The following is a 21,273-nucleotide window of genomic DNA, read 5'->3' on the forward strand; positions in this document are numbered from 1 at the left end:
AATTTTAAGGTACTTTCGTTTTTGATTCCACTCAAATATTCTCAAATCAAACTCTGACTTGAAAAATAGCCACTGAAATTTAGTGGTCAAATGTTGCTTTTGTTAATAAAGTCAGTGAAGTCAGCCACCAAATTCAAGTACCACTGACTGAAACCTCTACCAGAAGATAAGTGCCCCCTTTATCATATCTCTGTGAAGTCCTTCTCCTAAATTTTTGCCTGGCACATGATCGTTCATCTATTGTCATACAGCCTGTAACTGTTGACTATATAGCTGCTTATGTATGCTATATAGTCATCTCCAGACTTAAAGGAAACAGCATGAAATACTTAATACCCACTTTTGCTTTCTCTCTCTCTCTCACACACACACACACAATCTCCTCTCATTGCACACATACTTTGCTTTGTTAAAACATGCAACTAGAACATGTAAATTATGATGGTTCGATTTACAGAGTGCTGCTCATGGGCTGGTCACCAGACACTGGAGCAGGATCTGGTGTAGTGTCCAGTGCAAGTCCTTGCACTGCTCCCCCAACTCTGTTCCTTGTATCTTTGGTCCACGTGGAGTTTATATACATGTGTTGATGGAGGATTATTCAAATTCATGCTATACCAACTCTAATATTGTAATTTTAAGGAAAACCTCCTCCTGTACTCAACACATCAGTATCTGTTATCCCATCATGCTGATATCTAACACTGAACTGAAATGTATTATCCTCATTCTCTCTTTTAATCTAGTCTCAAGAATCCTTGGAGCAATCCCTCTGCCACAGATCTGAAAGGAAATCACATTCCTTACTGAGAGGCAGTCAAACGCACAAGAAGGCTCTGGGTGTTTGCACAGCTTCATGTTCACATGGGGAAGCACTCCAGGTGCAGCCACAGAGCCGCAAAAGGCGAAGCCAAGCCATAACTGCTCAACCAGTCATGGTAGAACAGCACAAACACAGACTGTCAGCACGCGACAAAACTAATCTCATGCACAGGATTTCTCTGCCACTAACACATGCAAATATCTGATGTGCAGAGACATCAACAGCCTCTCCAATAGCTCCTGTGTGTGAGTGACTTGGATAACAGCTGGCACAAGCAAGGTGCACTGGCAGGTAAGCACAAGCAACCACCAGCATGCTGCTTTGAAGATATAGTCAGCCAGTCACATATTGAAACCATCTACAAATCCTGCGGATTTGCTGAAACTACAATTTGTGCTGTTTTCATATTCTTGAAATTGTTCTTATTCTTTAGCATGCAGAGGAAAATGAAGTCACATTTTCCTTAACAATTGCTGTTCCCGCCTCGCTGCATGTCACAGCCCTCTGGAGTGATTTGGGAAGCACTGACCTTGGACACCGCTGCAGTGGCGTTACTTTCCTTACCACTCCCTGGTGCACTCTCCTCGATTGTTGCTGCTGTCGGGGCTTCTGCCTTCTTTGCACTTGTTTCCAGAGAAACAGGAGTCCCTACTTTCCCCAGCCCACTCACCAGGGTTGAGCTTGGACTGCTTGGTTGCCGTGACTGGGACTTATACCAGCTAGGGTAAAACAAGGGGTCGGTGGTCTCTGCTGTGGCCGGCACTTGAGTGTCAGACTCGGGAGTCTGTTGAGAACCACTTGGTGTCACAACAACATCCTTAATCAGGACAGATAAAGAGAAGAACAAGCAGAGTGCGCCACGTTACCTTCCTGCTGTAGTCACATCGTTCTGCATGTTGTGTTTGTTAGATATCACTGCAAGGCATAGATTTGTCCTACTAATATAGTCTGAAAGAATTGCAATCAAACTGCGAAGCAAAAGCAGCTATATTGGATAACACAGACAACAGAAAGAAAATAAATGAACCCAAAATAGAACAGGAGGGTAGAACTAGCTGGGAAGGGGGTGACTAACTGAGAAAGGAGTGAGAAAGTTCCTTAAGTCAGATGAACCCTCAATTCAATTCTAAAAACCTAAGAAATTCTGAAATATTCTGAAATTCTGAAAACTTGATAGTCTCAAGAACCCATACAGCCATGAATGACTCAAATGGCTTGTTGGGTTTTGGGTTAAGAGTAACCCTTTTGCCAATGAGTCTGTTCATATGAGCAGCAGGAAATACTGGAGGGAAGCATTTGCCCATGAGCCTTGCCATCAATGCTGTAAGTCACACACTGTTGCCTTGCCGGGAAGAGGAGCAGCCAGATGAACTGCACCTCTCTACCTGCATCAAGCTCTTGGGGTTTCTGCACACCACTGCGTTTCTGCTTTGCCCTTCTACACCAGAAGGCAAAAACTCAAATACAGGTATCCCCCACATCACAACATCCACCTACCATGTCTGACTCCATGCCTGACTATCCCCTAATGGCATTTTACAATTTCTAGAGCAGCATGTTGTACCTTTCTCACTTTAGCCTTAGAAATAAGAGAATTCATGTTGGTGGGCAGAATTGCTTATGTCTAATCCTTGTTTGCATAAAATCCTGCATCAGTTAGGGAACACAAGTTTAGTTAAGTCAGTGCAAATCTTCAATCTTCAGTAAAGCCTGATTCAAAGAGCATCTTCACATGACTGGTGAAAACACACATGTATTAAGATCAAAGAAAGAATGAATCTATAGTATATATTTTTGCTTGTTTTATGTGGGAAGCTTGCTACAATCTAAGATCTTTTGTGTGCTTCCTTGTTTTCACGTGGGCCTCCTTAAATATATTCACAGCAGCCTTTACCCCCTCAGCAACTTCACTGAGTAAATTGTGTAAGAGGAGAATTTGCCAAGTTAATGGTATGCAAGGCAAATTAAAGTAGCACATGAAGTATATATTTTTTTAATGTACATCTTTTAGAATATGCAGCAATTATGGTCTCAGTATAATCAAATTCCCTAAGAAAAGTGTTGGCCTAAAATATTCACACCCTGAACCTGTTTGCTGTTAGGCTGTAAGAGGCAGTTTCCTCACCTGTTAGGTGTATGGTATTCCTGGATCTACCTAAACATATCCCAAGGACGATCAGAGCAGAAGGCAGCAAGTGCCATTCACAGAAAACAGATTGGAAGTATAATCTAAAAACTGGTGGTGGAAATCTTCCTAAATCCAAAGGGAATGCCAAATTCTCTTAGTATAAATATTTTAACAATCATCTCATTTATAACAGTTAGTCTGAGTTAAATCACAGCAAGCAGAACAGTCGTTTTAATGCACTTAACTCCCAAATGGAGCCTTTTTTATTTATAACTTATATATCCCATATATATCTTAGTTTATCTAGCAGCTATTTTTTTGCTTATCAAGTGATACATGCACAGGTCAAAGTAAGGTTGCATATATGCATACAAGAGCAATAAATAATTTTGCCCTCCAGCGCATCGACTCCCTTAGGCTTGCTCGTGACTTATGGTGCCCACAGGGCATGGGAGCATTTTCTGGCTGTGCCAGGTGCACTCAGCATAGCTGGCAGGGCAGTGGGGCAGCAGAGACATTTACCTGACCAGCTGGGGCAGCCAGCACTGCCGCTGGGGTGGGTTCAGTTAGGGGCTCTCCCCCTGCACTCTGTGCTTCAGGGTCCTGCTGAGGTGGCTGTGGTGTTCTCTCCACCCCTTCCTCTTCCACCTCTTCCTCCTCTTCATCCTCTCCTGATGACTCTGTCTGGACTTCACCCAAGCCTTCTCCATCCTCTGTTTCCTCCTCTTCTTCTCCCTCCTCCTCTGATAGGACATGTTCAAAAAGACAGGGTGAGCACCATGTGAAGATGACTTCAGTCTAAAAGCCATCTGCAATTGCATGGAAAAGAGTCTGACAATCTTGTGCCTTGCAGAGAGGGTGTTGGTGAGGAGCCTGCTCCCACCAGCCTGGACTGGGCACTGCCATGGAGATGCCAGCAGGAGCTTTGAGGCAGGGAAGACACTGAACACGCATGCTGGTTAAAATCTTAAGCTGGCCCCTTCCACAGGCAGCAGGACAGAAATTCCTGTCAATGCAGTTATCCTCATGAGCGATGTGCAGCACATCCCTGCACGTTTGGGGGAGAGGCTACCTGGGATCTGGCACAATCTGTCATGAAAAAAGTCCTTCCTCCAATTCCAAGTGTGTGTTTGTTTTAATGCCATCGAAGCTGTCCTCATAATTCTTTACCAGGTCAGGGCTTTGGAATGCATGACCGGAGGTTTGGGATACCAACATGCCTAAACCAGACTGCCAAACTTGGTCAAACCATTGCTTTTGTGCCATCTGACCTACCCTGTGGTCAACAGTCATGGCTCAGGTTCTTTCCAGAGGGAAGCCTCTAGCACTGGATTTTCTTCAGTATAAGAAGATAACACAAGTTATCCTAAAAAATGTGCAGGGCCATCCTAACACTTCAGAGAAATAAACCTAGATTTGCTTATAATTGATGCACAATGCTTTGGTTACACTTTGGCCTAGAGAGAAATATCTAATTAGAGCTTTCCTACTCATGTAGGAAATCACGCACAGCTGCTATATAAGAAAGAAATTTTGGTGAAATAAATTACATACCTCTGTCAAAATCAATTTCTCGTATTATTTTTTCTTCTCTACTGAGGTTCACTGTGAATTGGTTCATACTTTCATACCCATCCTCTATTTTTTCCATTTGAAATCCTTTAGAGGCTTCAGTAATTCTAGAACAGAGATTGGTTATTGGCATTGGATTGAAGAGAAATTTATAAATTGTGATTTTAAAAAACAAGAATCTCAAGTTTAAATACTTACTTTTGCAGCAATGTTTTGGCATTCTGTGGAAAAAAAAGAAGAAATAACTGACTTCTCAAATGATTCAATTTTTTCAGAGATTTTATGCACTGACAAGTAATTCTTACACTGGCAGCTTTAAAAAGCACTAATAAGGATTTCATAACTGACAGCCATGACATCTAGGAATGAGATGGAATTTGGATGGTAATTAGTATATAGCTGAATAAACCTTTTAGTTCTTCAAAGATGTTCTAATTAAAACATGAATGTGATGGGAAATATGCACAGTTGGTAAAAAACCCCAAACAAACAAAACAACCCCCCAAAAACCCCCAAAAACACACAACAAAAAAACCCCAAACAACCAAAAAAAAACCCAAAAAACAAACCTAAATGGAAATATTTTTCCTCACTTTTTTTTTTTTTTTTTTTTTCTGGTTGTGTTTGTGGTGAAAAGCATTTGTTCTGTTACCCTCTTTAGTCACAGTAATTACATCCTTGACTATCCATGAGGGCATCCTTTTGGAGAGACAAATTCTATTTTTCTCAGAAGACTATTGGACTCTTCAAAGGCAATTCTTTGATGAAAGTAAGTGTTGGTTGTTTTATTTTGGTTTTATTTTGCTTTGTATAAAGGAATTGTATACCTGTAAATTCTACACCAGTGGATTCATTGGACAGGCTGCCAACAACTCCCTACTCATCTCTCTTAAGTTTATAGTAAGAAAACAGAAGAAAATAAATAAGTAAAGGCGTTAAAATGCAACTTAGCCCATAAATTACTGAAAAGTTAATAATTTTGTCAATTTACAAATGAAAACCACAATTCTCTGAAGTTCATGTACACATAAGCATATTGTTCCACAATGATACTGATGGGAAAATAAAGATTAGATGGAAAATGTTTAAATTCCTATTTCTTTTATGGGGACCAGAAATTCATACACAGGATAGTTTATTTTGGTGCAAATAGCAAATACTGGTGTTCTTGATTTGGATATTTTCACAAGAACAGTAGTTATTTGTCTGAGCTTATTTGTCAAGTATTAGAAAAATGAGTTTGTATAAATATTCACTTGAAGATAACCAAACTCTGAACAGGCCTACAATTGAGAAATGCTTAAATAATATATCAATAAACCCATCAGTCTTTTTCTATCTCTGTTTATAGACTTTATACCTGCAAAAACACGGCCATTTCTGGTTCTTCCATGAACTGGATTCCTGATTCAACCAGTTTTGACACAGCTTCCAAGTGATCCGCATACTTCTTCATCAGGGACCGGACGTGTTCCAGTTTCTCCTCTTGGGTTCTAGTGATTATTTGTGTCATCTCATTCTTTCTTTCTTCCAGTACAGAATAGAGATAATCAAATTTTTCACACAACTGTTCTTTCTGTCGTCTGCAGCACTCCTGTGAATCATTTGGTTTATGTTAAACATGTTATGTTCTTAAAAGGGTTTCTATTTTTATAGCTACTTGGAAGCATTTTTATCAAAGAAATTCCTCTTTCTGAACACTGCAAAGGATTCTGAATGACCCCAGAGACTTTTATAATTTTCAAAGTCCAAGCTGTTGGAATGAAAGTTTAAAATCTCTTCTCAAACTCTGAGTTTCAAGCCACTGAAAGCCCCCAAACAGGTTATTGTATAACTTGTGAGTCTGCTAAAAAAAGTAAAAAGGTATTTATGGTGTCTGTAGTGATACATCAAAGTCAGCAGAAAGAGTAAAAGCTCCCACCGTATTAGCAGCTGGGTCCACTTGCGTGAACAGAATGGTTTTAAAAGGAGCCAGCATCTCAAACAATTCTGGAGAATTTTCTTTTTCTGCCAGAGTACCTGGAACAATCCTGGCTGGGCTTGATTTTCACATACACCCTCTTAAACTCTATTTGGACAAGAGGTGTCCATTATATTCTATTTACTGTGCACTGAATGAGGTGGGAGTTCTGCGGAGAAAAAGGTGTGTGACAGAAGCACAAAGACAAGAAGGAGGTATCCGATTCCAACCGTATGTTCAGGCACTGATTTTCACATAACTTCTTGAGACACTTCTATTGTCTCTCCAACCAGACAACAGCATCTTTCACTGAGTTAGGAGGATGGGTTTGATTACTGCTGCATCGAGCACTCTCTAAAAAGAATGAACTGCACTTGTAAGGGAGGATTTATGGGGAGGAAATGGGGAACATGTTATGTATCATGTCTGAGGTCTACCAAATAGAAGTACTTGAGTCATCTGCGTGCCCCAGGGCGTAACCTTATTGTGGTTAGACCTGGCTGTGGATAGTGGTGATTATTTAAATCTCTTTCACAGGAACAGAGGCTGAATCGATTCCTCATCTTTGTCCCTTGAGGCATAAAGCTGATTCTGGCAGCACAGGATTATTAACAGTCCCACAGAACTTCTGGTAGTGATAAGACTTATTCACAGCACTTGCCCAGAGAGAATCCCACTTTTTTCTTGACTTCCAGCCAAAGCTCATTCCTGTGAGTGGTGATAGTCTGCTCTGTATCATTCAAAGGAGAAAGCCTTTCAAGGATCTCCATTTGGCTAAAAGTCACTGTCTACATGAGGGTGGAGAGCAGTTTGAATCTTGATGCATTGATCCAAGAATCCACCTTTGCTTCCCAATGAGGAAGGCTAGGATAAACAGGCACTCCTTGCAGGGGGTGCAGGCTTGTCCTGCCCTTCTGGGAGTCCTTGTCACATCCCAGAAATCCCTGATTAGTGCAATTACAGGGTGAGGTTAAGGAAGTTTTCAAACCAAGTGAGTCATGGTTTCTGAGTGTCCATATGTGTTCAGACCTCAAATAATCTTCTCCCACTCCCCTTCTAGCTTTCTCCCCATGAAATGTCATTCAGATCACTTGTAAAACAACCTTAATTTTGAGACAGTTGTGTGCTATCTTTGTCATCTGACACATGGCAAGTTTTAGGGGAAGAAGAGCAAGCAAGTGATAGCAAGATGCCCTGAGAGATCTTTCCCTGTCTTTAAGCACTAATAGATAATATTTCCTGCCAGCAGATATTACAGAGTTGTGAATCTCAAGAGTGAGAGTGCAAAACAGGTTTCTAACTGCAAATGCTGAAATAGTTCTGAAATATTCTCTTTCTGCATAAAAAGTTCCCATAATAAAGTTTCAGCCTGATGGAATCACTCTAATCAGATTCTGTGTAATGAAAAAAGGTTAACAAATACATGACTTTGCATTCTAAAGAGTTCTCAGCCTTTTTGTTTTTTAAAGCATAGCTACATCAAAAAGAAAGGAGTCCTTGCTACTGAGCATGAATCTCACTGCTTGTTCCAAAGGACTTGTATTGACTGGCCTATGGTCTTAGCATTTGAAAAAACACTGTAATTTTTCCTTTGTTATTAGACTCATTTACAGGGCTAAACAGGACCTAATTATTCATTATAGTTTTCTGGTATTTAGCATTTTGTATTATTTTCTCCATTTTCAGTATAATCTGCTAATTAGGTCTACTTTTCAATCAGTTAAAACCTGTAAAAGCAGTTTTTTGCTTTTCTGGTTAGTAAGGTTGGACAGGAGCAGTGGCTAAATGTAGAACTGTAGGCTATTACTTATTCCAGCTGAAAGTAAAATGATCATGTATTTTCTGCTAAAGCAGATTTTTATTGTTCTCTGCAAAGTGTTAAGCAGAAAGAAGAGACAATCCTGGATTGTGCTATTTCCATGTGTAAATATTTCTGAGTTCCAGCTAGAGTTTCTTCTCTTCAAGGATGAACTGATGTCAGTCCGGACAAGGCTCTTGCATAGTGGGAAATGTGATTTGCTTGAAATATAACATGGAAGTTCCGAGGTAAACTCTAAGATCTGTTTGCTGCAATCTTTGACTTTAAAGGTGAAAAGCCTGATAAAACATCTGAAGGTAAAATGGCTGCATTTTCTTTGGGCTTTGACTTTAAAGGTTAGATTTTAAACTGAGTGAACGACTCTGAGGAAGCTAGTTTCAGAAACAGTTGTATTTTTCAAGGTATTTTTAGCACAGTGTTTTCTCCATACTTCAGACTAGGTGTTTGAAGATTTGTTTCTGGTTCAGCTAGTTCAACTTAAGTGAATGTAAGCTTTTTCTTTTTTATAATTCAAATTTCTGCAGTTAACCTACTTGAAAGGCTTGTTTCTGTCTGCAAAGTCCTGATAGCAGCTAATTTCACCCTTGAGGCGTGAAGGCTTCCCAACTACAAAGTTCTGACTGCCATAAATGTGATCTCTTTTACTTAGGCCAATGGTTTTGTGTTCCTTGAAACAAACTCAAGACATTTTCTGCTCCTTTTTGCTCAGAATTGTGTACATAGGTTGTGTAATTGTTTTTTCTTACTAATTAGAATCTGTACATCTTGGATTAACTTCTTTTTCCCTACAATTTCTCTTTTCTGCTCAAGCTCTGAAGGGTCAATATAATTCTAATTGGGCTGAGAGGGATGCAACTCCTTCACTAGATGCTTCATCAAATTCTGATCACAAAATCGATTCATATGAACTCCCTTCAGCCTATTGTTCTGTGATGCTCAGATTGGTCAAAGTTGATGTTTACATTTGCTTTGCTGATGTAAAGCTCTCAGAGGAAGTGAAAGCCACTTCTGCTATTGAATAACATAAAACTAATTCCAACTCCTCCGGAGTGAGGCCTTCACCAGAAAGTCCAGTGAGGACCCAAACTCTGCTCTCCCATGAGCAACAAAACAAGACTCCTTAATGGACAAAATAATAAAACACTACTTCTGTGCAGAAGGCAAAGAAATTAAATAAAGAACAAAGACTGACATAGCTGTGAACCGTGCTGTGCCTACCCTGTGGCTGAGACTAAGGCTCTGTTCCCCAGGCCTGTCAGACCTGTCAGAGTAACTGGTCTTTTACAGCTCTAGAATCTGATCTTAGATGTTAAATGAGTTGGGAGTTGATGGCATTTTGGCAGATCTGCTTTTAACTTCAGAGAGATTCTGTTCCTCTAAGAATATTGACCGAGACTTGCTGATATGGATTATCCTCACTCTTTATCCTCCACCATATAGCAAATGTCAGAGGTGCTGAGCAGGATGTCCCCTTTGGTTGAGGCAGTACAGCTTGATAATGTACAAAGACACGAGGAATGGTTTAGTGAAACAATGTGGGAGTGCATTTGGGTAAAGTGAGGCCTGTTAAAGAATTATTATTACCAGAAGTTTAAAAGATGCAATGTCACAAAGAAGTAACAGCATTTAAAGAGGGGGCACCTACCTCAACTGTCTTGCAGGTCTCCTCCAGCTGCGTGACAATCCCTTGCATTCTGTCATTGCTCCCCACCAGGACTGCAATGCCATCACTCAGCTCAGACTAGGCAGTAAGGGGAGAGCAAGCAGAAGGGTGTTACATGCTGTCACACTTCAGGGTGACACATCTAACAGTGGGGAGCAGGGGACAAATAAGCCATAGCCAGGATATTACTTCATCTTTCCACCAGAACTGGGAAAAATTGGAGCTTTATGTGCCCACAAGATACCTGCTTGTACTTTGACATTTGTTTCCTCCCTCAACACACTATGAAAACATCAACATTTTTTAATTTTTAATGGAGAAAAAACAGTGGTTTGGAAAGAGAGAAGCATTTTTTTCGAGGAAGTTCTTCTAGATGCTTTTGTCTGAAGTGCTTCTTCAACAGGCCCCAAACATTTCCTTTGGGCTTGTTGAGAGAAAAGACTCTTGAGTGTTTTGGATTTTTTGAGAGAAAAGACTCTTGAGTGTTTTGAGTTTTTTTCAGTGTCTGGGTCTAGCCACACCACTGTGGTGTTTCCCTGAGGACTGTAGCTCTCAGCCTTGGAATAGAGAAGAGGTGGCCCACGGACCTGGAAGGGACCAAGGTGTTATCAAGTCCCTGGCATGCAGGAAATGGGCTTGGGGTTGTGGTGAGAGGGGACAGGAGAAAAGGAAGAGAAGAAGGTAGAGGCTGAGCCACTGGCACAAGGGAAATGAGTGGAGGAAGAAAGTAACCTGAGTGTGGGGATGGAGATGATTGTGAGGTATTCCTAAGAGAGACAAAAAAGCCAGTCCTAGGGAACTTGAGGAGAGTGCTGGGGAGTGCAAGGGGCCCTTAGGACAAGGGGCCCTTGGCTGCTGTAGCAACAGAGAAAACTGTGTTCGAGGCCTCCACGGCTCTGTACAGGATCCTTTGTGGCCTTCACATCTCTGTACAGGATCCTTTGAAGCATGTATCCTGCTGCCTCCAAGTTACGCCTCTCATCTTGGGCATGACAGCCCCTTTCCATGGGCGCTCTGGAAAGGAAGACACAGCTTGCAAATCTCCATGCAAAATGAGTGACTGGGGGCATGGATTCAGTCCAAGAAACTTCTCCTATGTTTTTTTGATTGAAAAGGATGTTTTTAACTCCTTTCCTAAAGCAACTCCTCATTTGTAGTTTACACGCACGCACACATCTGTGTGACAAAGAGGCTGGGATTGCAGACTTGGACTGTCTGATTACTTGCCCCACTGGGGCCCTCCAGAAAAATGAGCTGTTTATCTCAGGAGGATAACCCAGTGAGTCAGGTTTTAAATTAACACTGTATTAAAAATAAACAAGTCTTTTACTGGTGACAGCAAGGGCAGAAGATGTTAGGTACATCCTGTACTGCCAACTATTGAATATTCCTTCATTCACTTGCAGGAGGAGGTTTTTCACTTGACTTTTCTTGAAAATGGCACGATTAAATGTAAAAGTGTCTGACAGATAACTACTTGATTTGAAATGGTCTTTTCTCTTTCCAGTTCTTAGTGTTGGAAATACCACTCGTTTGTCTGATCTAAAAGCGCTGCAGAAAAGGGATTAGGAACTCAAAAGAGAGATCCTCAGCCCCACATCAAAATTGGGACAAATCTTAATATCTTTTTGTGTGATCTCTCATAATTATTTTTACTGCATTTCTAAACAGTTTCTACAGATTTGTAAGAGCCTTTCAGCCACACACAAGAGTGGCAAAGGCAACCTGAGTCCCTTTTGGAAACTCGCAGGAAGCTTGTAGGAATACTTTCCTGTTAATGGTCCTGTCAGTTTATTTAAGAACTTTGAGAAACAAAAAGATATTTACCTTCTGTTGCTGGTAAACATTTGTGAGAGGAGCAACCTGACAGTCTTTGTGGGCACCAAAGATTTTGCACAAGGAGCAGGTGGGCATTTCACAGTTCAAACAATAAATATTAATTCTCTCATCTTCGTGCTCTTCGCACATTGGCTGGTCACACTTCCTGTCAGGTCTGCAAAAGAAAACATCTGTTTAAAACAAAGATAGTGCTCATGATAACATGAATGTTATCATGAAATGTTAGCATGAAATATGGTACATTTGCATAGCAGCATTCAAGGTTGACTGAATAGAGCATGGACTTAAACCTGCCACATGGGATGACTAAAGTGACAATGGTATAGCTTAATGTCCTGACACCATATGATGTGATGACACTGCAGAAACATGACTTCATATGGGGATTCCCATATGAACGAGGAGTGTTACTGGGAGTGTGACAGAACACTTGCTCATATTTACAAATTTAAATAACCTCACTAAGCCTGGACTCAGACTACTCATGTATTTTAATTAGCATGTTATCTAACATCTGTCTGAAATATGAAACATATGTAATTTCTTTCTGGTTCGTCAAGCCAATTGCTGTGCACTTGGCTTAATGCAGCAAAGCTGTTATGGCAGGGACTGATTTTAAGCAAGAGTTGTAGATACTGATGAACCTTTAGGCCTGTAACTCTAAATCTCTGCTGATGAGCTTTGTGAGGCCCTGGTCAGGACCGTCAATATCCAACGGCACTAGGTCCTTACAGCCTTTACATTAGGCCAGCAACCAAAACAAGGTGTCGCACAAGTTAATTTCAGCCAGGTGGCACATGTCTAACTTTATAGCGTCAAATGTTTTAGCAGTAGTTTATTCATCTGTACCCAGCAGAAAGGGCATGGGTTACACAAATGTTCTTCTCCTGTGCTAAGCTGGGAACTGTCGCCACATTATAGCTCATTCTGATCTTTTCTTCACCAAAACAATTTAGCTGTATACACAAAAGTCTGTACAACCTACTTTCTTAGGATAATTTACTTGTAGCTTCCTTCAAATGAGCCACTTAACCAACATTCCCAGTGCAAGTGACAGCCCTGGTCTGGTGTGTGTGGGCAGGGTGGTGCTTTCCTGAGCCCATACTTGAGGCTTAGCACCCTGAGCACACCTGTAGCAAACATGACTGTGTAAGGATGTAGTACAGAAGACAGGGGCCAGTAGACTGATGGAAAGAGTGTGTCTGGGGTTCAAGCTTTCAAAAGCCACCACTGTTACTGTGGCAATGTTAGATATTTTCAGCATAAACCATTATACCCTTCTGCTACGCTTTGGAAAGAGAATTATGACTTACGTGTAGCAAGTGGAACAATGGCATCATATAAATATTTTTCATCGTTAGAAACTATGGAATTTAATGGAATTACATGGGGACCTTTTTAAAACCTTTCTACAGAGCTCTGTAGCAAGGAGGTAACCAGCCATTCTATTAAAGATTATAATGTAAAAAAAATCATTATTTTATATTATATTACATTGTTTTTCCATACCATTTGGTAGAATGGATACTGCATTTAATTTTTAATGACAAAGTACAGATTTTCTCTTCTGAAGGGAATAGAATATGATCAGTTAGATGCATTAAAAAAAAAAAATCTAGCAAGAAACAAAATGCCTCACACATTCTTTTTTGTTTGCTTGTTTGTGTTTGTTTTTCTTTTTGTTTTTGTTTTTTAATTCAAGAGTGCCCTGGTATTTAAAGGGTTCATGAGGAAAATCTGTAATCTCCCATATAATATGATATACCAGAATAAAACGAGACAAACCCTTCCGAAGAAAGCCTGTGTTATTTGGGTCACATTTCCAGCATTCGTTAACATAAGGCGCTTTGTCAAATCCAGCATTGTTTCAATGCTAGTCAAAAGAGGTGTGTCTCCTCTATAAAAAATGCTTCACATTGTTTGTGGATTACTGCAAACAGCCCCTAACATATTCGTGTCAGAGTGCACCAGTGGGAGTGCAATACAATGAATTTCAAAGTGATTAATTAAGCCTGAGATATCAGCTCTTCCTGCAAATATTTACAAGATCAGAGCCAGAAACTACTAGAATTTTATTGGACACTGGAACGGTGCCACTTGCATGAAAGACACATTACATAGAGCAAAAAGGTGACGGTGTCAAGCAAGTTCAGCCAGAAGCAGCCAACCTTCAAAGGTGCCGCGAAGAGCTGGAAGCAACCTGGCAGAACTTCCTGAACTAGTGAGGCCCTAGACAGTGTCAGAAGACTAGAAATAAACAGATTTACAGTCTTCTCCCCAGGCAGTGCAAAAGGAGAGATCTTTAGCACACCCTGACTTCAGACGGGATCCTCTAGATTTGTGTTGGGGTAGCAAAGGCCAGGACACAACCTCTAAGTTTAAAATGGAGATTGCTCCTGAAAAAGGAGGTAAAAGAGTCGCTGATAGGAAAATGGCTGCATGGCTCTAGTATCAGAAAAGGTTCACCACAGCTGTGCTGGTGACCAGAGAAATGTCGGGTTGCTGAAATGTCCTGATAACTTCGTGGTCTCATTCTTGAACTCTTCTTTTTGAGATGCTAAGCCTGTGTTTTACTGCTACAGGCTTATTCTTTCCCACTGAAATTGTGTTTGGATCACTTCTGAAGAGCTGACTGGGTCCTGTTCTGTAGTGCCCAGTACATGAAGACATTGACATACTGAGTCCAGAAAATGGCCCTGAAGATGATTAAAGGTCTACAGCAGCTCTCCCGTGAGGAAAGGCTGAAAGAGCTGGAACTTTCAGCCTGGAACAAAGAAGGTTAAGGGGAATCTTAACAATGACCTTGATCATATCAATACCTTCAGTTATCTAAATACCTGAATGGAGGGTGTAATGAGGATGGAGTCAGGCACTTTTCAACACCAGGACCAGAGGAAATGGGCACAAACTGAAACATGGGAGGTACTCTCTAAAGGTCAGGAAACACTTTTTTACTGTGAGAGTGACTGAGCACTGGCACAGGTTGCCTAGGATGGCTGTGGAATTTCCATGCTCGGAGACACTCATTAGCCATCTGGACATGGTCCTGGAAAACTGGCTCCAGGTGGTCCTGCTTGAGCAGTGGGTGGTTGGACCAGATGACCTCCAGAGGTTCCTTCCAATCTCAACCATTCTGTGACTGATTTGGTAAGGCAGTGCAAAGTTGCTGGGCACATAAAGATGCACACATTAATTAAGAACATAATAAGACCTTAGGAAAACTGCTGCTAGAAAGCATGTCTTCTGTGGCATTTTTTCAAATCCAAAAAGGCCTCTACTGAAATCCTGAATCCAATTTTGATAGTGTTTTTACTGAAGATCCTAAGACAGCTGTAGCCCTTCCTGTGGCCTCACATCACCTGGTATCCACACCTGGTCAGGGGACGGAGAGGATCTGCATGACTGAGGCGCAGTCAGGTCATTAGTGAAGATATGAAACTGCATTTGCCACAGTATCAATCTTGGGCATACAGTGCTAATGACTGGCCTCCACTTGACTTCATGCCGCTCACCATGACCCTTTGAGTCTGGTAGTACATCCAGTTTTTGGTCCAATTCACTTTCCACTGCCCTCTCTAGGCCTTATTTCCACAGTTTTTCAATAAAGATGTCACAGGAGACAGTGTCTGAAGTGTAGATAAACAGTATCTACTGTTCTCCTCTCGTGTCCTGAGTTAGTCATCTCACTATAAAAGGCTAGCAGGTTTGTCATGCTGATTCCCTCTTCCTAAATCCATGCTGACTATTGCTAGTCACCTTCATATCATTTATGTATTTGGAAATGGTTTCTAGGAGGGTTTGCATGAAATACTTTCTAGGGACCAGTGTGCATTACTAGCCTGTAGTTCCCTTGATTCTCCTCCTTGCATTCCTTGAAGATTGGAGGAACTGTTGCTTTCTTCCGGTCCCATCCACAGGAATCTGTTCCAATTACCACAGCCTTTCAAAGATTATTAAGAGAGACTGTGCAATAATATGTCAGCTCCTTCACCACTTATAGATGCCTCCCAGCAAGATGTCCAATTTTTTTTATATTCTCTAACCTGATCCTCCTCCGTCAAAGCTGAATCTTCCTTGCTCTAGACTTTCCCATTGGTCTCAGGGTACTACAATTCCATAAAACTCAACTTAATAGTAAAGTCTGAGGTGAAGGTGGCATTGAATTTCTGCATCCTGCTCTGTTTAGTTGTGAACTCACACTTTCCCTAATCTGCCTTCTGCTGCTGATGCAGCTGTAGAAGCTCTCATTAGCCTCCGTGTCCCTCATCATAATCAGTTCCAGGTGGACTTTGGCTTTTCTAACTTCATCTGCATGTGCTTGGGGAGTGTCTCAAAATCTTGCTGAACCACCTGTCCATCTTCTTTTTGCTTCTTTTTTAATATTTTATTTTTATCAGGAGCTCCCTCTTAATCAACACAGACATTTTGTCACCATTGTCTGAGGTCCTGTATATGGGGATAGACCATTTTTGACCTTGGAGGAAGATGGTCCTTGAAAATCAGCCACAATGATGGACCCTCCCAAAAGCAACAAAAAGCCCACCAACATCCAGGGTAGAAATGGGGCTTGGAAAATGAGAAGGCTATAGAAGTTCATGTGGACTTAAGGATTCCTGTAGCTCTGTTACACTACTATCATGAATGCCCAGCTGAAGAAAGGTATTGGTGCAGGTGAGCTTGGGGCTTTGTCTTCTGGGGACTTGGAAAAGATCCGGATGATCTCATTCCTCATCTCTTCTACTGCACAGCTTGTGGGCCTCCTCCTCTCTTGGTGACCTGTGGTCAGGGAGCACGTTTCCCTGGCTCAGCCAGTCTGAGATCCCCAGATGCCCCTGCAGCCGTGCCTAGAGAGACACATCCTGCCTTGGGATTTTGGGGTAAGACCTTGGAGTTGTCAGGGACAGAAACTTCTGGCGGTGCTGGCTTTGGGGCCCTGCAGGACATCAGCACCAGCACAGAGCCCATGGAGGCTGCTCTCAGCACAACTTGGTCCCTGCTGCACACGCTGCTCCATCCGTGCTCAGGGCTGCAGGGACGGCCTGTTCTTCAGGCTCTCCCTAGTAACTGCAAAGCAGAAAGAGTGCTTCACCCTCCCCGATCAGGATTCAGCTGGTAACAAAGCCCAAAACACCTTTTGATCTGGAATAGCCAGCTGAGATCATTAGAACCTGCTAGATTTCACAAAAACTCACAGCTTCCTGTTGCTACCCTTTCCTGGTGACAGCAGGGATCCTGATGCTCCTCAGATAGTTTAGGTGATCAGTGGCCTACGGATTTTCAAAGGCCGGTTTAATTTTTAGCCAACTCAATTTCCACTGTTTTCAGTCCTTTGTTGTCTTTTAAAGCTTTTTACAAGCCACCTCCTGCTTGAAGAATTCTTCCCTTGTGTTGCTAACACGTTCTAAATTGGGCAACAGGCTATGCTGCCATCAGCTGGAATTTGATGAGCAATGGGATAAAAGACCATATGATGTGATACTTAGTAATAGGAGGGGCTACATATGAGGGCTCAGGTGGAATCTCCCAATTTCAGTCCAGCTCTTGCCCCAGTTCTTATTTTAAAAAACCCATTTCCTTAATTCAAATAGCAAATCCAATTACAAAAAAAACCCAAACCAAACCAAAACCTTTGTAATAAGCTCTTTTTGCCTAAGCAGGAGTCAAAGCTTGCTCTTCTGCTCCCTTTAATCCAAGTTCATGTGAAATGCAGATGGGAGCTGGCCTCATTCTGGCACTCGTATTTATAGTGACTTATACCCACAGGAGAACTCCAGGGGAAGAGATTCCTGTCTGGAAATTACATGTGCTGCCAACCTGAAGGGTTGTCTTGGGAAGAACAAGGAGGCAAAGATCACATCTCACCCTCCTTCCTACGTATCTCTGCCAGACCCCAGTTGTCAGGATGGAAGAGACTGGTACAAAAGGAAGAAGTGGCGAAGACTTGATTTCCCTTGACTTTTTGCTTTCAGTGGGACAGCACAGGGAAAAGCCATGAAATATCTGCTCACACTCTCAGGGGAGCCCAAGGAATGTTGGGCAGAGGGAGATAAGCAGCTGAGGCCCACAAAGGGCCAAATAGTTTAGATAATGCAGTGCTGCTACCGTGTAACCCTGACAATAACTTTCATTCTAAGGACACACATGAAGGTTAAATAAGCACCTTAACAGATTAAATGAACAAATTCTTTTGACAAATCTATAAGCAAATCTATTTTTTTTTTTTTTTAAGTTAAATACAACTGTGAGCTGACAAAAAAGCAAAACCAAGGAAGACATGAGGCCACACATGCCCAGCTTATTTGGTCGAAGTCAAAGTGCACCATTGCAGCTTTGTTGATTCATTTTCTCTGAGAGTTTCCTGACTAAAATAATATTTGAGTATCAATGACACACACAGGGGTAGCTAACCTTTACTTGGCATGGAGAGCAAAGGGCAGCAGAGAGGACAATTTTAAGCCAACTTCGTGCTCTCCAGTGCCTTGGAGCTCCGACCTATGCCCAGCTGCAACAGTCCTCAGAGAGATTTAAACAGCTGAGAATAGCCAAAGCCACTGTCAGGCTCCAAAGTGTTCTCGCTGCTGGTGACTGTCCTCCTCTGCTGGACAGTGTCCTCAGCCATCCCAGGGACTGGGTTCTGTTGGTTGTGTCCACCTGCACCAGTGATGTCATCTCTGTCCCTGGGAAACCCAGCTCCTTGTTGCAGTGGGATCAAAAGACTGTCAGGGACCATGGCCAGGATTACACCTTCCAGGTAAACAAAACACCTTGCCATACAGAATCAACTCTAAGGATCCATGCTGGTGACAAAAAAACAGCTTCTCTGGGTGAGAGCTCCTTGCTTGGTGGCCTAGGGCCAGGTTAATTTCATCACAGAATCACGGAATTATAAAATGGTTTGGGTTGGAAAGGACCTGAGAGATCACGTAGTTCCAACACTTCTACCTTGGGCAGGGACACCGTTCACTAGCCCAGGTTGTGTGAAACCCCATCCCTCCTGGCCTTGAACACTGCCAAGAATGGAGCATCCACAACCTCTCGGTGCAACCTGTGCCAGTGCCTCACCACCCTCACAGTGAAGAATTTCTTTCTATATCTAATCTAAGCCTACCCTATTTCAGTTTAAAGCCTTGTCCTATCCCTTCATGCCCTTGTCAAAAATCCCTCTCCAGCTCCTTTGCAGGCCCCCTTTAGGTACTGGAAGGTGCTCTAAGGTCTCCTCAGAGCCTGCTCTTCTCCAGGCTGAACAACTCCAGCTCTTTCAGAGGAGAGGTGCTCCAGCGCTCTGAGCATCCTTGCGCCCCTCCTCTGGGCTCACTCCACAGGTCCATGTCTTTCTTGTGCTAAGGACTCCAGATGGATGGATAGAGTACTCCAGGTGGGGTCTCATAAGAGCAGAGGGAGAGGACTATCTCCTTCACCTTCCCCCTACTAAGTTCTCCACGGTGGTACCATGAATCCAACCCATCCCAAGGAAATAAAGATGAGAAAACATTTCTCTATTACTGCATCCATTGCATATCAAATGCAAGAAATTACCATTCAGGAGTAATCTTACTTCTTAGAATTAACCCATTCCTCTGCCCTGAGGTCTTGATTTTTGTGCACAGCCAAACAGCTCTGATACGTATTACTTACCTCTCTTCCTTCTCTTTTATGGACTCCTAAATAAGACTTGATTTCATAGGTTCACATCCCAATGGAGATGTCAGGAATGGAAATATTTTTAACAGAATTTTCAATTGGTATTATGATGCAGGGTACCATCTGTGTGAAACTCAGTTTTCTTCTTGTTTGCACTGTCTGTACCTCAGGATTTTCTAATAAGATTTGAAATCCTTTTCCTTCATTAGCATGAGAACATGCATGTTAAAGAGAAAAAAGAATTGTCTGAACTGTTTTTGCAATAAGTTATATTAACCAAGGCACTTATCCCTTAATCATGTGAGTAGCTGTGCTGACCTCAAGGGCCTTGCTTGCACAGGTAAGTGTTGCTCATGTGAATAAATATGGCCCAATGCTGTAAGGAGAAACAGGGAAGCTCAGCATCTATTTGGATACAGTTATCTGTCTTCAGTGAGCCCTGACTTCATGGTGCAATAGAAAGGCATGGCAGCACAATCCCTTTCTGCTTTTCCGAGAGGCAAAACAACTAAATCAACCTCATGCGCGTCCTCTGAAGGACACGCATCCCCTTGTTACCTTGTGGACTCCTGCTTGTAGATGTCGATGATGTTCTCCACTAGCAGGTTCCTCTGGAGCCCGTAGACACCGTGTCGGTCCAGGACCACCTCGTGCCTGCAGGAGGGACAGCGGAAGCGGCCTCCCGACGCCACAGTGGTACCTCCCCTGGTCGGCAGGTAGGGGTTGGAGGCCTGTTCTTGCCAAACAGCGCAAGGAGAGGGAGATACGGCCATGAAAAACCATGAAAGCCTCCTCCAAAAGCACCAAATGGTGGGAAACCATTTGTCGCTATTCCCAATGAGAGGGTAATTCCCGCATGTCACCCCTGGGAAAGCACCTGGTGACTGCTGGGCAAGGGGCCAGTTCCTCAGCTCACGCTCGGCCATGTCACCGCAGCCAACAGGTGGCACTTTCACTGGCTGTGAGTTCAGCCCTGGCCCCTCAATACATCTCAACTCTGGCCTCAAATCACTCCCCCCACCCTATCTCACCAACTGCTAAAACTGATCTACAAAAACATGCAAAAAATCTTCTTTCCCATTCATTCTAGCCAGTCCTGCCTGGGAAGCAGAGCTCTCTGTGGGAAGAAACATACCTGGAAGATGTCACTGGCACACTTCCGACAGAGGTTGTGCTGGCAGGGCAGGATGACCACTGGCTTGGTGAACATCTCCAAACAGATGGGGCAGATCAGCTGCTTCTCCAGGTTATCCATAGTTTGCTGCTCTTTGGAGAACGACTTGTAGCTCAGGGAGGTGCTCATCCCTAGCTTTTCCTGGGTCATACACTCAGGGCCACGGCCTTGTGGAGAGGTTTTGGAGTTAATGTCCCTTGAAATAAGTCCAAGGCTGTGCTGCGATCAGAGGCTCTCTGGGCTGCCCGGGCTGGAGGACATTGTTTGAACGAGGGGCCGAGCAGAGCCGGGGCTGTTTTTAGCAGCGCTGCGTCACGAGCTGCGGTCCTGCCGTGCCCATATATGCGTGTGAGAGCAGGACAGGCTGGGACAGGTGACAGCTGCCAGGGGAGGGGGGGAGGCCAGAGAGGCCCTGGCTCTCCTCACTCACACATGGCAGCCTTCACCCCGTGAGGAGTTGTGGGAGTGATAAGCAAAGGCCATCCGCTCCCTTTCCTTATCTTTGGAGGTCAATGGAGACCGAAGGGCTTGCCACATCCTGCAGCCTAATAGGAATTCTGTTGTGAGCGAGCAGCCCTGGCCACAAGAGGCAGGATGTCATTTTGCCCATGTGTTTTGACAGGCTCCAGGATCTACCTTTCCAAGGTGTGAAGT

At 42.8% G+C, this 21,273-nt stretch overlaps 1 protein-coding gene across 4 annotated transcripts in view; it reads right to left on the minus strand.

The window, feature by feature from the left end:
• Positions 1–20,898, minus strand: part of TRIM55 (tripartite motif containing 55) — a 37,265-nt gene extending 16,367 nt beyond the window's left edge. The window contains exons 1-9 of one of the 4 annotated variants that reach the window (XM_040084193.2): positions 20,581–20,898; positions 20,004–20,176; positions 11,793–11,958; positions 9,948–10,043; positions 5,884–6,117; positions 4,722–4,744; positions 4,506–4,630; positions 3,474–3,694; positions 1,353–1,640 (exon numbers count right to left, since the gene is read on the minus strand). In XM_040084193.2, coding sequence (XP_039940127.1) covers positions 1,353–1,640; positions 3,474–3,694; positions 4,506–4,630; positions 4,722–4,744; positions 5,884–6,117; positions 9,948–10,043; positions 11,793–11,958; positions 20,004–20,176; positions 20,581–20,769 — 1,515 coding nt within the window. In that variant the 5' untranslated portion in view covers positions 20,770–20,898. The remainder of the gene's footprint in view (positions 1–1,352; positions 1,641–3,473; positions 3,695–4,505; positions 4,631–4,721; positions 4,745–5,883; positions 6,118–9,947; positions 10,044–11,792; positions 11,959–20,003; positions 20,177–20,580) is intronic. The other 3 variants (XM_040084200.2, XM_040084182.2, XM_040084209.2) reach the window with 3 other exon arrangements.
• Between the last annotated feature and the right edge of the window lie 375 nt (positions 20,899–21,273).

The sequence above is a fragment of the Hirundo rustica genome, chromosome 1, assembly GCF_015227805.2.
Source record: "Hirundo rustica isolate bHirRus1 chromosome 1, bHirRus1.pri.v3, whole genome shotgun sequence".
Taxonomy (NCBI): Eukaryota; Metazoa; Chordata; class Aves; order Passeriformes; family Hirundinidae; genus Hirundo; species Hirundo rustica.